Genomic DNA, 17,793 nt, shown 5'->3' on the forward strand with positions numbered 1-17,793 from the left:
CCGAACTGCTAGGTTGGCAGAAGCTGGGGCTTACAGTGGGAGCTCACGCCCCTCCCTGGATTCGAACCTGTGACCTTTTTGTCAGCAAGTTCAGAAGTTCAGTGCTTCAACCCACTATGCCACTGAGGGCTCCTTGCTCTAGATCAGGGGTCCTTAAACTAAGGCCCGAGGGCTGGATATGGCCCTCCAAGGTCATTTACTCGGCCCTTGCTCAAGGTCAACCTAAGTCTGAAACGACTTGAAAGCACACAACAAAGTGTCATGAGTGACTTTTCAATAACAACAACAACAACAACCGTATCTCATCAGCCAAAAGCAGGCCCAGACCTACCATTTAAATACTAATAAGTTTATATTTGTTTAAATTGTTCATCCTTTTAATTATTGTATTGTTTTTAAGTGGGGGGGGGGTTTGCACTACAAATAGGATATGTACAGTGTGCATAGGAATTCATTCATATTTTTTTCAAATTATAATCAGGTCCTCCAACAGTTTGAGGGACTGTGACCTGGCTCTCTGATTAAAAAGTTTGAGGACCCGTGCTCTAGATACTGTACTTCTATTGATGCAGCCTAGAATCGCATTGGGTGCTCCATACATCAAAATCCATTTTGGATCACCCCATATTCCCCATGAGTAGGGAGGAAGAATATCTCTGTTCCTTCTGGCTCAAATTGCACTGGGTTTTGTGTGATGCACTTTAATGGAGAAATCATCTCCATTACAGACGTCTTTTCTCTTATCGGCCCTTGGCTCTCTCCTGGGAAAGACTCACACTCTGTCCTGTCTTTCCAGTTCCATCGCCTTGTGCTTATCTGGCACCACGATCCTCCTCTAAGTGTGCTCATCCCCCCTTCTGCTGCTGCTGCTGCTGCTGCTTTTCCCAGGAATGTGCCTCTCTCCTGGAAATGGAGGGGGTGGGAGGGAAGGGGGACAGATGAAGGGATGAAGAAGCACGCCATTCATGGTCAAGCTGGACCTCCACCGAGCCATCGCTTCTTCGCCTCCTTGTCAGCATGTCACTCACAGCTGCGATGGGCCTGCAGGGAAGCAATGGGGAGGGGAAGGCTTGGAGCCTGGGATGGAGATGCTGGAGCTATTTTGGATGGGAGGATATAAAGGGAGGAGGGGGATCGCCAAGGGCTCAGATCTTGACCGGACTCCAGGCTGAGTTCCCTTCCTGGCAGTGTAAGTCTTGGGGACATATCTTTTTGAGGGGCTGAGAACTTTGGTAAAGAGTAAGATAATGAATCTGAGAGAAGAAATCAACTTGGGGTGCCAGGTATTGATAGTAAAAGAGTGCAAGTCCTTACCCAAAAACACTTGCCGCAAGAACAAATAAATGTAAAACTAAAATTTGGATTGGGAAGTTGCAGCTCAAGAAAGTCATTTGCCATGTTCTACACATTTGCTAAAATCCTTTCCCTGTGTTCTTATACTAATACTAACACAGAGTTTGGAATGTGGGTTGAGAAGATGACTAGTGAGTTGTAGTGCTAGGAAGTTGTAGTGCTTTTCTATGTTCTCCATCCTTGATACAGTCGTCTGTTTACATTCTGGGGAAATAGATTGTCTTTGGCCATAAGACCAGAGTTTGGGAAAGTCAGTTGGGAGGATGATTGTGGAGTTATAGTTCCAAAAAAAGGTACTTTTCCATGTTCTTCACATTGGCTTAAATCAGTGGCTTAAATCAGTGGTGCTAGGAAGTTGCAGTGCTTTTCTATGTTCTCCATCGTTGATACAGTCGTCTGTTTACGTTCTGGGGAAATAGATTGTCTTTGGTCATAAGACCAGAGTTTGGGAAAGTCAGTTGGGAAGATGATTGTGGAGTTGTTGTTCCAAAGAAAGGTACTTTTCCGTGTTCTTCACATTAGCTTAAATCAGTGGTTCTCAACCTTCTAAATGTCGCGACCTCTTAATACAGTTCCTCATGTTGTGGTGACTTCCAACCATAACATTATTTTCGTTGCTACTTCATAACTGTAATTTTGCTACTGTTATGAATCGTAATGTAAATATATGATATGTAGGATGTATTTCCATTCACTGGACCACATTTGGCACAACTCACCCAAATCTGAACACTGGTGGAGTTGGGAGGGAATTGAATTTGTCATTTGGGAGTTGTAGTTTCTGGGATTTATAGTTCACCTACATTCAAAGACCATTCTGAACTCTACCACTAATTGAATTGAACCAATCTTGGCACAAAGAACTCCCATGACCAACAGAAAATACTGGAAGGGTTTGGTGGGCATTGACCTTGAGTTTTGGAGTTGTAGTTCTGTGGACTCAGACAATGATGGACCTGGACCAAATTTGGCACAAATGCTCAATATGCCCAGATGTGGACACTGGTGGAGTTTGGGGGGAATAGACCATAACATTTGGGAGTTGCAGTTGCTGGGATGTATAGTTCACCTACAATCAAAGAGCATTCTGAACCTCACCAACGATAGAATTGGGCCAACCTTCCCACTCAGAACCCCCATGACTAACAGAAAATACCAACAGAAAACCTACAACAACCCAGAAAATATTGTGTTTTCTGGTGGTCTTTGGCGACCCCTCTGACACCCCCTCGCGTGCCCGCCCCCCCGAGTCCCAACCCCCAGGTTGAGAAACACTGACTTAAATCCTTTCCCCATGTTCTGGAATATTGTTCATGTTCTTCCAATTGGCTGCAGTCACTTTTCAATGATCTGTCGACTGCTCCAAATATACCTGCAAAGCTGGATAAGGAAAGAGGGCAGAAATTACTAATTCTTGGCCCTGGGTTGGCACAGTTTGCTTTTGTAGGAGAGAAAATTAGGCAGATGCAAGGCATCCACCTCTCAAATACAATTCTCTGTGCAACATAGCCATCTTTGTGTTGTGTAGTTGTGTACTTAGGTGCAATGGATGTGCCAGGGATGCAAGGAGAGGATTTGGAAAAAGATAATTTGCTTTTGACGATGGGGATACAAAATTACAAACGTCTTCTTGCATTGTAAAGTCTGGGGTTTCACAGACCTTCTCATCTCACGTTCCATCTGGTTTTATGGCTTTGGGCTGCTGTGAGTGTTCCTGGCTGTATGGCCATGTTCCAGAAGCATTCTCTCCTGATGTTTCATCTGCATCTATGGCAGGCATCCTCAGAGGTTGTGAGGTCTGTTGGAAACTAGGCAAGGGATGTTTATCTATCTGTGGAATGTCCAGGGTGAGAGAAAGAACTCTTATCTGCTTGAGGCAGGTGTGAATGTTGCCTTTGGCCACCTTGATTAGCATTTAATAGCCTTGCAGTTTCAAAGCCTGGCTGGTTGCTGACTGGAGGAATCCTTTGTTGGGAGGTGTTAACTGACCCGGATTGTTCTTTCTCCCATCCTGGACATTCCACGGATATATAAACTTCACTTGCCTAGTTTCCAACAGACCAGGGTGGGAGAAAGAACAATCTGGGCCAGCTAACACCTCCCAACAAAGGATCCTCCAGGCAGCAACCAGCCAGGATTTGAAACTGCAAGGCCATTAAATGCTAACTGCATCATTCACACGTGCCTTCAGCAGGCAAGAGTTCTTTCTCCCTCCCTGTGGACATTCCACAAGTATATAAAACCCATTTTTTGCTAGTTTCCAACAGACATCACAGCTTCTGAGAATGCTTGACATAGATGTGGACGAATCATCAGCAGAGAATGCTTCTGGAACATGGCCATACAGCCCAGAAAACTCACCGCAATCCAGTGATTCCAGCCATAAAAGCCTTCAACAACACTTTTATGGCTTTGTTAAAGTGCTAATCCAGGAAGGTGAGTTAGTTTAGGAAAGACTAGGATCATATTTAGTAGAGAGGAGGCTTTGAAGACAAAAATTCAGTGTTAACACACAGCAGGGGTAGGATACCCTAATCCTGGGCCGAGAGATCTATCTATTGTCAAAGGCTTTCATGACTGGAATCACTGAGTTATTGTGAATTTTCTGGGCTGTATGGTCATGTTTCCGAAGTATTCTCTCCTGACGTTTCGCCTGCATCTATGGCAGCTAATCTTGGGAAGAGAGATCTATCTATTGTTGAAGGTTTTCATGGCCAGAATCACTGGGTTGTTGTGAGTTTTCTGGGCTGTATGGTCATGTTCCCGAAGCATTCTCTCCTGACTTTTTGCCTGCATCTATTTCAGGCATCCTCGGAGGTTGTGAGGTCCTCATCCATTCTGCACAAACTAGTTTAGGATTTTAAGCCCCCACGTTCTCTAATCCCATGCCCATACTTTCCAAAAAGGCAGACCTCACAACCTCTGAGGATGCCTGCCATAGGTGCAGGCAAAACATCAGGAGAGAATGCTTCGGGAACATAGTCATATAGCCCGGGAAGCTCACAACAACGCAGAGATCTATCTACAGTATTTTGCAAATTAATAGGAGCAGTATTGATGGGAGAGAAAGGAAGAGAGCAAAATGCAATAATAAAGGACGGATATCGCTTTAAAAGTGAGGACTGGAAACATGAAAATATATAATATAATATAATATATTGTATATACATATAATATATTACATGTAATATTACTAATAATATAACTAATACAGTATAATGGTATAGTACAATATAGTAATATATAATACTGATATTGTACTATGCTAATAATATATAATATAATATATTGTATATACATATATTTATATCATAATGTAATACAATATAATACTAATAATACAATATTATAATTATATATTTTATATTACATTTAATATTACTAATAATATTACAGTATAATGGTATAGTACAATATCGTAATATATAATACTGATATTGTACAATGCTAATAATATAATATATTGTATGTATATATATCTTGTAAGCCGCTCTGAGTCTCCTTTGGGGTGAGAAAAGCGGCATATAAATGTCATAAATAAATATATAAATAAATACAATGAAAAACAATCGAGAGTGATGGTTAAAAGAATTGAGCAGAAGGTAGGAGAAGATGGGAGAGAGAAGGAGAAATGAAGCTGAGATTCTCATGCGTAAAAGAACAAAGACTCCATATGGCATTTGTTGGCCCGCAGGGAGGGGATTAAAGAAGTCTAGTGAATGAGACTAAAAATAGAGCAGAAGATGAAGAGGAAAGAAGGGAAGGGCCAGGAAGGAAAGAGACAAGAGATTGATGGGTGGAGGCGATCTGGAGAGCAGAAAAATGTGAGGCTAAGACAATACACTTGTTGCACAAAACAAGATACAAGAGTGCTTTCCTGTTCTACTCTAGTGACCCTTGTTTAGGATTTTAAGCCTCCACCTCCTCTAATCCTCATGTCCATACTTTCCAAAAAGAGAGCTGTTTTTCCTTATCTGACAGACTCTCCCAGCTGGTGTTTCTGACTCAGTGAGAGAAAGCTAACCAATTCCTGAACTATGGGTGCATCTACACTGTAGAATGTGGCCAGCATGACTGCATGGAGCGCTATTACCTTCCCGCTGAAGCAGTACCTATTGATCTACTCAAATTTGCATGTTTTCGAACTGCTAAGTTGGCAGAAGCTGGGGCTAACAACGGGAGCTCACCCCATCCTGCAGATTCGAACCACCAATCTTCCGGTCAGCAAGTTCTGCAGCTTACTGGTTTAACCCACTGTTCAACTGTGGACCGATAACAAAAACAATAGCGATACATTGATTATCGTCTTTTATTTATATTGTTAGAGACCCTAAATTGGGTCTTCTTAGGTCCACATCATGGGAACAGGTAAGGAAGGAGACAGTCCCAAAAAAAGATCAAAAAACAAGGTTTATTTTAGTTTCTTCATGAAGAAGACGGACAGCCTGGCAGCATACACAGATGCTACCCTTCAAGTGACTGCCGCGCCCCTCCTCTGTTTCTGCTGACTTTTATACTCAAGTAATAGGTCATGGAAAGTACTCTCTTTCTAGCCCCTCTCCCTTGACCTTTTGATGGAAAGTACCTTCTTGTACCTGCAGACTCTGCGCTTAACCACAACCTTTGGCTTAACCACAACACAACTATTTCCTATGTAGGCTTGAACTTTGTATGACCTCTACATGTCACATCTTGTCTCTCAAAAACATTTTCTTCCGTGTTGCTCCTTTTCTACAGAGAAAGAGTATATTTCTCTTTTGCTGTTAATTTCATTCAAAGCCCCTTGCTTAACATTTGCAAATTTCACTCAAAGACCCTTTCAATATCATTTGAGAGGGAGTTCCACAGCTGAGGAGCAACCACTCCTGGTGGGGACGAGAGACAGGGACTTCTCAGTGGTGGCTCCTCGTCTGTGGAACTCCCTCCCAAATGATATCAGATCCGCCCCACTCCCTCCAGGCATTCCTTAAGAAAACTTAAGACCTGGCTCTGGGGTCGAGCCTTCAAGCAATAAATATAGGTGGGATCGAGATAAGGGACTCTCCCAATGATCTTAGTCCTTCATGGTGAGATACGTTCGGACAGGTAAACAGTGTGTGTGTGTGTGTGCGTGTGTGTGTGAATGACAACATGTCTCCCTTTTCTCCTCTCAGGCTTTAAGTTCTTCCTCCACTTTCTCCTCCAAGACTCTATAAAGGTAGGACCACCTTCCTTCAACCTCACCATCCATCCCAGTTTCCATCCCTACATCTGGACACAATGCCAAGATTGGTCATGAAATAGGGAGATTCAATTCATTGCTTGGAAAAAATTAGAGTTAATGCTCAATGCTCGGCTGGGGGATTCTGGAAGTTGTGGTCCAAATGGTACCTTCCCAAGTTGGGTTGGGTGATCTCTGGTTGCCATCCCAAGCCCTCTTGGTGACCTTCAATTTGTGCCAAGGAGTTGCATGTTCCTGTCACTTCACCACCCTCTTTCTTTCTCCTGCCCAGCATGGGTGACGCACAGATGGCCGAATTTGGCGCTGCGGCCCCTTACCTCCGCAAGTCGGACAAGGAGCGGCTGGAGGCCCAGACCCGGACCTTCGACCTCAGAACTGAGTGTTTCGTGCCGGACGAGAAAGAAGAGTTCGTCAAGGCCAAAGTCGTGAGCCGCGAGGGTGGCATGGTCACCGTGCAAACCGAGAACGGAAAGGTACCCAAAGCGATGGTGCAAATTGGTGCAAAACATCAGCTCTTCCAATCGTACTGATCACAGGGGAAGTCCTGGGGTGCATCTACAGTTTGACACAACTTGGAACTGCTATGGTTCAATGCTATGGAATTGCAGGAGTGGTAATTTGGCAAGTCACTAGTTCTCTGATTGAGAAGGGTATAGCTTTTGGAACAATTCCCAGGATTCTGTCACACTGAGCCATTACAGTTAAAGTGGTGCCAAAGTACATTAATTCTATAGTGTAGATACATATACTAGCATTTACTATCATTAGTATAATTGAGTACAAGCATGTGCAAACTTGGGCCCTCCAAGGGTTTTGGACTTCAACTCCCACCATTCCTATCAGCCTCAGGCACTTTCCTTTTCCCCCTCAGCCGCTTAAGCTTCTCACACCAGGCTTACTCACAGCAAGGCTTACTAACACTGAGGCCTACCTCACACTGAGGCCTTTTACCACTGAGGCCTTCTCACACTGAGGGTTCTCTCAGACTGATGCCTCTCTCACACTGAGGTGAACTAACACTGAGGCCTACTCATACTGAGACCTAGTGACACACTGAGGCCTCTAAACTTAAGCTTAAGTGACTGAGGTGGAAAGGAAAGGGCCTGAGGCTGTTAGGAATGGTTAGAGTTGAAGTCCAAAACCCTTGGAGGGCCCAAGTTGGGCCATGCCTGATGGTCCAACTTAAGTGGTGAGGGGGGAAAGGCTGTGTCATCACCTACCTGTAGAGTTGCCGAATCAAAACTATTCAATGTCCTGAGATTTCCTCCAGCTCACATGCTCTCCTTCCTTTTCCTCCTTTAGACGGTGACAGTGAGGGAGACGGAGGTCCACCAGCAGAACCCGCCCAAGTTCGACAAGATCGAGGACATGGCCATGCTCACCTTCCTCCATGAACCGGCGGTCCTTTTTAACCTAAAGGAGCGCTATGCTGCCTGGATGATCTATGTAAGACGAGGACCAGGTGTCTTCTTTTCTGGACAAAGTGTCATGAATGACTTTTCAATAACTTTAAAGCATAGGTTGTTTTTATTGCAATTTCCAGTGTGAGAGGGTATATCAGATTACAGAACGTTTATGCAAAGAATGATATTAGACATACAGATTCTATGCAACTACATTGGATTTACAATTACATGGCTAACAAACAAACAAAGGGGAATTACATTTTCACTCAGCATTCACACACATGTACATGCATTCATCCTATTGCACCCAAATATTACCATATCCTTTTCTCCCTCCTTGGAGAAGCACCTGTTAGGCCAGACCCTGCTTTCCTGCAGCCTGCCAACGTATAGTTCCAAAACTTCCATAACGCAAAACTTCAAAACACTGGAATGCCTAAAACGTCTTTCCCTAAGCACAATGCCAAGGACCAGATCTGTTTTCCATACAGCAGAACCTGACTCCCTGCACAAAACCCAAGACGTCAAAAGCGCACTTCTTCCTCTTCCCTTGAGAAAGAAGCCCCCAAGTGTCCAGAATCATGCCTTCCCATAGCATATCTGACACTCTCCGAATACACCATCTCTGTCCTTCCCATGGAGCAGAGTGAGGTGGGTGGAACAGATTCCTCAGGTCTGCCACAATTTGAGCATTATTAGACTGAGTGTCTTATAGGAATATTCTGCTGATATAGCCCCAAAGTTGTAAATTAATGATAGACGTCTTCCATCCTGGCTCCATCTCAATTTCCTGGCCAGATGTTGATTCCTCTTGATTGGTGTTGACAAACACAAGGCTTGTGTTGACTTCCTTCTTAACATAAGGAATTTTGCAAACATTTCCTTAACTTGAAAGGACCATTGTCACAGTTCATATCAGAGTTTACTTTTCAGTTCTTATTAGCAACTTTTAATTACAGTCCAGCAAGCAGGTAGCTAGTCATTGCAGTCCTTAGTATTGTACTGATATTTCCAAAATTATTAGCTCCATCCATACATCCTTCCATTCTTCCACTCATATATTAAATTCACATTTATCAAATCTGCTTTTTTTGTAACAAAAGCTTGGGAGAAACCCACTCAAACAAGGGGCAAAACCTTTACATGAAGGTAGCCATTGTTCAAATCTGGTCCTACCTGCATTTCTAGAACCAAAGACATCTTAGAATCATAGGAATATAGATCTGGAAGAGACCCTAAGGGCCATCCAGTCCAACCCCATTTTGCCAAGCAGGAATATTCAATGGAAGCTCTTCCTGAGTCAGCCATCAAAGCTTTGCAGAGAAGGAGAGTCTATAACAGTTTGTATTTATTGTCAGGATGTTCATCATTTTTTTCTTTATCGTATCAGAAGTAAACCAAGTGTACGGTTGTAATATATTTAAAAACACAAAGTTTTTTTTATAAAAACTTGGCATTTTACTAAATGTCCAGGAGGAAGTCATCCCGTATAGACTACTGCAACGCACTCTACGTGGGGTTGCCTTTGAAGATGGCCCGGAAGCTTCAAATGGTCCAGCGTGCGGCAGCCAGGTTGCTAACAGGAGCTGGGCTCAGGGAGCATACAACTCCCCTGTTGAATCAGCTCCACTGATCCACTGGCTGCCAGTCTGCTACCGGGCTCAATTCAAAGTGCTGGTTTTAGCCTATAAAGCCCTAAACAGTTCTGGCCCAGTCTATCGTCTGGCGGGGACGAGAGACAGGGCCTTCTCTGTGGTGGCCCCCCGGCTGTGAAACTCCCTCCCCAGGGATATTAGATCAGCCCCCTCCCTCCTGACTTTCCGAAAAAGAGTAAAAACTTGGCTCTTCGAGCAAGCATTTGGAACCCCGGAGTAAACAGACAACTAGAGTTGGAAATTGACCCAGGAACGGCCAAGACAATGTAACGGATGAAGATTTGAACAGAGGACATAGTTTCTTTTTAAATTGTTATTATGCACTGTCGTTTATGTTTAATTGCACTTAATGTTTTTGCTTTATCAATGTATGTATTTTGTTTCGGCATCGAATTGTGCCTTTGGGCTGAATTGGGCGGGATAGAAATAATGTAAATAAATAAATAAATAAGTCTCTCATTTGGTATCAGCCATGGCTTGAGGTTCCAGGTTTTAGCCTGCCAATTTTGGACTCTCGCTTGCTGAGGTGTTCCTGCAATTATCTTCTGTGTGCCCAGGAGGGAGTCTCTCATTCGGTATCAGCCATTGCATCAATAAAATAGTATAAAACAGAAGTTTCAGATGTAACTCCTGTAGTTTGATGTATAAATTGCATGTACAAGGAGGGGAGGGTGGGAGTGAGGAAAAAATTAAAAAAATAATTTAGTATAAAACTGATAAAATAGAGGTAACACTACCTGCCACTTTTGGACTCTCGCTTGCTGAGGTTTGTCCTGTAATTATGGATGGGGGAAAACCTCCATGATGCATCCAAATCCATGCCCTTCCCTCTCAATAAACCCATTCTTGGCTCAACTGTGTGCAAGACGCAACTCAAGGCCCCTTCTATACACCCCTGTAATCCAGATTATCAAAGCAGATAACCCACATTATCTGCTTCGAACTGGATTATATAAGTCTACACTGCCATATAATCCATATCAAAGCATATGATCTGGATTTTATAAGGCAGTGTAGAAGGGGCCCGAGTTTCTAAGCAGAGATGGCTAGTTGTACCTACAATGGTAAGCAAGTTGGCTCAATTGCATCCTTTGTGAAATTTCACGATAAAGAACATATTGTTCTACAGATGCAAAGGTTTGTTTAGAATGCAAAACACAAGGGATGGCAAAAAGTATTTCCTGCATATCAAAAGAACCAATAACCAGGCACGTCCTTGTAATTTTCGAATAAGATCACACTTCCTGTTCTTTTGGTCCAAGGTCTGTTTTTTAGATCTAGATCTTCAGCGTTGTCTAGCTTGCCACGAAAGGTTTAAAAGCTCCTTCAAATCCTGAAGATAGATTTGAGGAGGGGGCATTTCTGAACACGTCCTTCTCACCAGAGCTATTGCTTTCCTGTTCTTCGTCTATCTCTACCACAGACGTACTCCGGGCTCTTCTGCGTGACGGTGAATCCTTACAAATGGCTTCCCGTCTACAATGCCGAAGTGGTCGCAGCCTACCGGGGCAAGAAGCGAAGCGAAGCCCCTCCACACATCTTCTCCATCTCTGACAACGCGTACCAATACATGTTGACAGGTATGACGCCCTCATTGTTCTCCCCTTTTCTTCCTTTCCTTTATGTCAGGATTTACACAGCCCTTTTGGCACTGCAACCAAACATATACAGCAGTGGTTCTCAACCTTTCTAATGCCGCGACCCCTTAATACAGTTCCTCATCTTGTGGTGACCCCAACCATAATATTATTTTCGTTGCTACTTCATAACTGTCATTTTGCTACTGTCGTGGATTGTAATGTAAGTATCTGATATAAAGGATGTATTTTCATTCACTGGACAAAATTTGGCACAAATACTCAATACGCCCATATCTGAATACTGGTGGGGTTGGGAGAGGGTCTGATTTTTTTCATTTGGGAGTTGTAGTTGCTGGGATTTATAATTTGCCTACAATCAAATAGCATTCTGAACTCCACCAACAATGGAATTGAACCAAACTGGTCACACAGAACTCTCATGACCAACAGAAATTACTGGAAGGGTTCGGTGGGCATTGACCTTGAGTTTTGGAGTTGTAGTTCACTTATGTCCCAAGAGCACTGTGGACTCAAAACAATGATGGATCTGGACCATACCTGGCATGATGGATCTGGACCAAACTTGGCATGATGGATCTGGACCAAACTTGGCATGAACCCTACATCCAGAAAGCACTGTGGACTCATATAATGATGGATCTGGACCAGACTTGGCACAAATATTCAAAATGCCCAAATGTAAACACTGGTAGAGTTTGGGAAAAATAGACCTTAACATTTGGGAGTTGTAGTTGCTGGGATTTATAGTTCACCTACAATCAAAGAGCATTCTGAACCCCACCAACGATAGAATTGGGCCAAACTTCCCACACAGAACCCCCATGACCAACAGAAAATACTGTGTTTTCTGATGGTCTTTGGCGACCCCTCTGACACCCCCTTCGTGACCTCCCCCAGGGGTCCTGACCCCCCAGGTTGAGAAATGCTGATTTATGGTGTATACATTTCCCATCCCTGCCATAAATCATTAATTGCATTTTAAACAAAAATATGATTTATTATTATTATTATTATTATTATTATTATTATTATTATTATTATTATTATATACTTTATTTCTCTCCCTGAGGGGACTCAGGGCCAACTACAGGTACATATATGGCAAACATTCGATGCCGTTATACAATTGACAAAGACAGACAGTACATAAACAAAGGCAAGGCTTCCCTCATTTCATCTCCGGCATCCGGCTGTGCTCGACTAGGCTATGGGAAGATGCAGACTCCATGGCAAGGAGTCTGTCATCCATGGACGCCTTTCCTGGTCGGGTTTTTGCCGGCATGTTTTTCAGGGCGCCTTATACCTCCCCACCAAAGCGGTACCTATTTATCTACTTACATTATTGTTTTCGAACTGCTAGATGAGCAGAAACTGGGCTGACGGCGGGAGCTCACCCCAACCCAGACATTCGGCAGGATCTTCTATAGCAGGCAGTTTAACCCGCTGTGCTAGCCCGGCCCACAGAGAATAGGTCATTAGGTTGTGACTGTTTACTTAAGGCAGCTCGGAATGGACAATCCATCTTCTTGGGGACTTTAGGTACATCTATACCAGGCATGGGCAAACTTGGGCCCTCCAGGTGTTTTGGACTTCAACTCCCACAATTCCTAACAGCCTACTACAGTTCCCAGAAGCCCCCAGCCTGCGAATGCAGGCTGGGGGCTTCTGGGAACTGTAGTAGGCTGTTAGGAATTGTGGGAGTTGAAGTCCAAAACACCTGGAGGGCCCAAGTTTGCCCATGCCTGATCTATACTGTAAAATGAATGCAGTTTGACACCACTTTAACTGGCATGGCTCAAGGCTATGGATTTGTAGTTTGGTGAGGCACCCACTCTCTTTGGCACCGAAGTCTAAAGACCTTGCAAAACCACAGCTCCCAAGATTCCATAGCATGGAGCCATGACAATTAAAGTGGTATCAAACTGCATTCATTCTGCAGTGTAGATGCATCCCTGGAGTCACCCTGCGAGGCTATTTTCTTACATTCCCCATTTCTTTTCAGACCGAGAAAACCAATCTGTCCTCATCACGTAAGTGCCAATGTTGCTGAAGTAACTCACCCTGAAGTAACTCACAGCATGAACAAGCTCATTAAAATCAAACAGAACATAACCTATAAAATAATGCTAGGCGTTAGCATGTTACATCCCAATAGGTTGTTGTTGTTGTTGTTGTTGTTGTTGTTGTTGTTGTGTGTCTTCAAGTTGTTTTTGATCTACGGCAGCTCTAAAGCAAAGTTGTAATAAAGTTTTCTTGGAAAATTTGTTACTTTTTAAAGTAACTGTTATTTTTCAAAGTTACTAAAATCTTCAAGTTGCTTTTGAATAACAACAAACTAACGAACCAACGTTTATATTATGTATTTATTAGGCTTGGGCAATCCATGGTTCTAAATGGTTCTAAAGTACTTACAAAACTAAAGTTCTGGTGGTGAAAATTTCAGAACTCTAACGAAACTTTCAAAATTTAATTATTATTTTATTATTGGTGATTTTAATGACAGAACCAATTAGGAACTGCCATTTGAGAGTTTTGTTAGAGTTCTGAAATTTTCACCACCAGAACTTTAGTTTTGTAAGTACTTTAGAACCATTTAGAACCATGGATTGCCCAAGCCTAGTATTTATTGTTAGCACAACAATAGAAATAGTTTACATTATGCATAACGTACTGAAGAGCTACTTTTCAGCTACTGTAATATAAAAATAACAAATGCTGTGTGTGTGTGTGTATGTGTGTCTGTGTATGTGCTGGAATTTTAACCAATCACTAGAGCAGGGATCCTCAAACTTTTTAAACAGAGGTCCAGGTCACAATCCCTCAAACTATTGGAGGGCTGGGTTATAATTTGAAAAAAATACGAATGAATTCCTATGCACACTGCACAAATCTTATTTGTAGTGCAAAAAAAACACTGAAAACAATACAATAATTAAAATGAAGAACAATTTTAACAAATGTAAACTTATTAATATTTCAATGGGAAGTGTGGGCCTGCTTTTGGTTGATGAGATAGGATTGTTGTTGTTGTGTGCTTTCAAGTCGTTTCAGACTTAGGTTGACCCTGAGCGAGGGCCAGGTAAATGACCTTGGAGAGCCGTATCTGGCCCTCGGTCCTTAGTTGGGGATCCCTGCACTAGAACTTGGAAAGGTTATTTTTGAGACTAGAATTCCCAGAATCCCACATCCAGCATGAGTGTTCTTCTCCCAGGTATTCAAGTTACTTTTTTGTAAACTAACTTTATACATTTCAGGCCTTGGTGCAGGACTATTCAACATCTTAATTAACGACTTGGGTGATAGAATGGAGGGCACACTAGGCATGGGCAAACTTTGGCCCTCCAGATGTTTTGGACTTCAACTCCCACAATTCCTGGCCTCAGGCTCCTTCCTTTTCCCCCTCAGCCGCTTAAGGGTGGAGGGGGAAAAGAAAAGGGCCTGGGGCTGTTAGGAATGGTGGGAGCTGGATTCCAAAACACCTGGAGGGCCAAAATTAGCCCATATTTGCTATAGAGCCTGAATTACTGTCACTTCCTTGGACTGATTCTATTTCGCCTCAGTGTGAGAGAAGCATCAGTCTGAGACAACCCTCAGTGTGAGAAGGCCTCACTGGATAAAAGGCCTCAATAGGTCTCGGTGTGAGTAAGCCTGGTGTGAGAAGCTTAAGCGGTTGAGGGGGAAAAGTAAAGGGCTTGGGGCTGCTAGGAATGGTGGGATCGAGATTCCAAAACACCTGGAGGGCCAAAATTAGCCCATACTTGCTATAGGGCCTGAAGTACTGTCACTTCCTTGGATTGATTCTATTTTGCCTCAGTGTGAGAGAGGCATCAGTCTGAGAGAACCCTCAATGTGAGAAGGCCTCAGTGGATAAAAGGCCTCAATAGACCTCTGTGTGAGTAAGCCCGGTTAAGCGGCTGAGGGGGAAAAGGAAGGAGTCTGAGGCCAGGAATTGTGGGAGTTGGAGTCCAAAACACCTGGAGGGCCAAAGTTTGCCCATGCCCAGGCTAAGTCAAAGGAAGTAAAGAGGTCACTCTATTCTGCATTGGCCAAACCTCACTTGGAATACTCTTCCCACAACATGTTAACAACCTGCCTGCTCTTCTGTCACCTCCCGCCTCTTTCGGTTCTCATAATCTATTCTGTCCTCCTTCCAGCGGAGAATCCGGTGCTGGAAAGACAGTGAACACCAAACGAGTCATCCAGTACTTTGCCAGCATCGCAGCCATCGGTGACCGCAAGAAAGAGCCTGCCAACACCAGCAAGGTCTTTATTTACCCTTCTCAGTCTTCCATAACAACAGCAGTCAGAGGTTGACTACAGCTCCCATCATCCCTGGTCAGCGTAGCCAAGTATTCTGATCTCCATAATCCAATGCTCACTGTAACACACCTGACCCATCCAAAATCCACCATTTAAAAAATCTCTACTTAGAAAACTAATTCAGAACTAGACAAAAGTATTTATTTTTTATTTATTTATTTACAGCAAAAGATGACTTACCATTGTATATTTATTTTTATTTTTTTACAGTATTTATATTCTGCCCTTCTCACCATGCAAGGGATTTAAGGCGGATTACAATGTCCATATACATGGCAAACATTCAATGCCATAGACGCACAACATATATAGACAGACACACACATTGAATTGGATTATATGGCAGTGTGGAGTTCATATTGTGGATTATCTGCCTTGATATTCTGGGTTACATGGCTGTGTGGGAGGGCCCTAAAATGGGATACAAATGGGGCTTTTCTCAGGGATGTGGAGCTAGGCATGAAATGATCCTCACTTCCAACTTTAATTTCCTAACCATTTCTTCCACTTTCAGGGGACGCTGGAAGATCAAATCATCCAAGCCAACCCTGCCTTGGAGGCCTTTGGCAACGCCAAGACTCTGCGAAATGACAACTCGTCCCGATTTGTGAGTGTTCCCAGTGCAGGAATTTGCCTAACATAAGACATAAAAGGGACTTGTACCTGTTATGAGTTGATACTTGAGGGTTGGGAATAAATAACAGGGCCTTAAGGACACCCTTATGCCCTTCTGTGGTTGCTCATAAATATAGAATTGCACTGGAAGACCTGGATATTCCTAAAGAGTGGTTTTCTCAAGGAATATTTAGGTCTCCCTATGGTCAACCTCATAGTTGAAGTCCATAGAACAGACATGGGCAAACTTCAGCCCTCCGGGTGTTTTGGACTGCAACTCCCACAATTCCTAACAGCCGGTAGGTTGTTAGGAATTGTGGGAGTTGCAGTCCAAAACACCCGGAGGGCCGAAGTTTGCCCATGCCTGCCATAGAACCTCACAGAAGAAACTAGAGAGATAATATTTAATCAAATCTATGATTAATCAGATCCACAAAAACAAAACTCACAAATGTGGAGGGATAACCACATTTGTTATAGATTTGCCACACACTTCTGTTCCAAAGGTGTCTCCAAATCCTTGGTAAGAAGTTTGGATAAGTCTTGTGTCTTATCCAATTACACTGAATAAGCTTTGTGCTGGTACGGCTGTACCAGGAGCTCCAACTTCATTTTCTTTCTATTTAATGTTTGCATTCATTCCAAGGTTTCAGGGGTTTTGCAAAAAGGTGACTTCCCTTGGTTTGCAGTTATAGGGCTAGCCACCTGTCTATCATTGTTGTGTTTGGTTCTGCCCCTTTCCCCAGGGATCTGGGGAGGAGAGGGAGCCATTTTTAGCTCAGTCTTACAGAAGGAAACTAAGCTATAGGACGTGGACCAGCTTCACCTGCAGAAAAGCTTCATTTCTTAAGAATTTCTGGGGGGAAAGTCCCAAAGCTTTGGCTGGGAGCTTACAGCCTCTCAGCCTTACAGCATCCGGGGGGAAACATCTTTATAGACCCAAAGAACTCCAGCTGGAGAATCTACAAGCCTTGACTGGTAGGTCTACTTGGCGCCCAAGAAGCAGTTTGGATCCGGTAGTAGAACCCACATCAGCAAAGCTTAGATAGTAGACAGCCTGGGAGAGGTTAAAAAAGGGTTTTCCTTGTTAAAGAAAAAAATAGTTCTCCAAGCAAGGTGCCTGTCCATTGTAGACAAGTTAAGAAACATTTGTTTGACTCATTGAAGATCTGGGAAGTATTTGTTTAATTTGTTCAATAATAAAGGACTTTGTTAAACCTTTCAAGCCTCTAAGACTATTTTACAAGAAAATCCTTGAGGGCCTCTCTTTCGAGGCGCCCTGGCTTCCCGCTGGGCACAAAGTGCACGTCCTATTCAAAAGACAATTTTTACAGGCCCAGCGTGCAACAGAACAAGCTTTATAGTAGTGGAAGATTTGAATCCAGAGTTTCATTGATTCAGTTGTAATGCTCTCACATTTCCCTTTAGGGTAAATTCATCCGAATCCATTTTGGGGCAACAGGAAAATTGGCGTCTGCCGACATAGAAACCTGTAAGTGGGGCTACAGAGGTTTTGCTTATTTGTATGTCTACTTGTAGTGTCTCTCTGGGATTATTTACATGTCTTTCTCTCCATCCTATCAGCTCATTAACCTCTTCACCTGGCAGTTCATCATCTGAAC

General features: G+C 43.2%; 1 protein-coding gene across 1 annotated transcript in view; it reads left to right on the forward strand.

Moving 5' to 3' along the window:
* Nucleotides 1-1,114: 1,114 nt before the first annotated feature.
* The window catches only part of LOC132777625 (myosin-6), a 55,562-nt gene continuing 38,883 nt past the window's right edge, over nt 1,115-17,793 (forward strand). Inside the window, exons 1-9 of the mRNA XM_067469747.1 lie at nt 1,115-1,189; nt 6,507-6,550; nt 6,846-7,047; nt 7,877-8,020; nt 11,059-11,215; nt 13,239-13,266; nt 15,391-15,499; nt 16,071-16,163; nt 17,600-17,663. Of these exons, the coding sequence (XP_067325848.1) occupies nt 6,847-7,047; nt 7,877-8,020; nt 11,059-11,215; nt 13,239-13,266; nt 15,391-15,499; nt 16,071-16,163; nt 17,600-17,663 (796 nt within the window). The 5' untranslated portion in view covers nt 1,115-1,189; nt 6,507-6,550; nt 6,846. The remainder of the gene's footprint in view (nt 1,190-6,506; nt 6,551-6,845; nt 7,048-7,876; nt 8,021-11,058; nt 11,216-13,238; nt 13,267-15,390; nt 15,500-16,070; nt 16,164-17,599; nt 17,664-17,793) is intronic.

Source organism: Anolis sagrei, chromosome 6 (genome assembly GCF_037176765.1).
Source record: "Anolis sagrei isolate rAnoSag1 chromosome 6, rAnoSag1.mat, whole genome shotgun sequence".
Lineage (NCBI taxonomy): Eukaryota > Metazoa > Chordata > Lepidosauria > Squamata > Dactyloidae > Anolis > Anolis sagrei.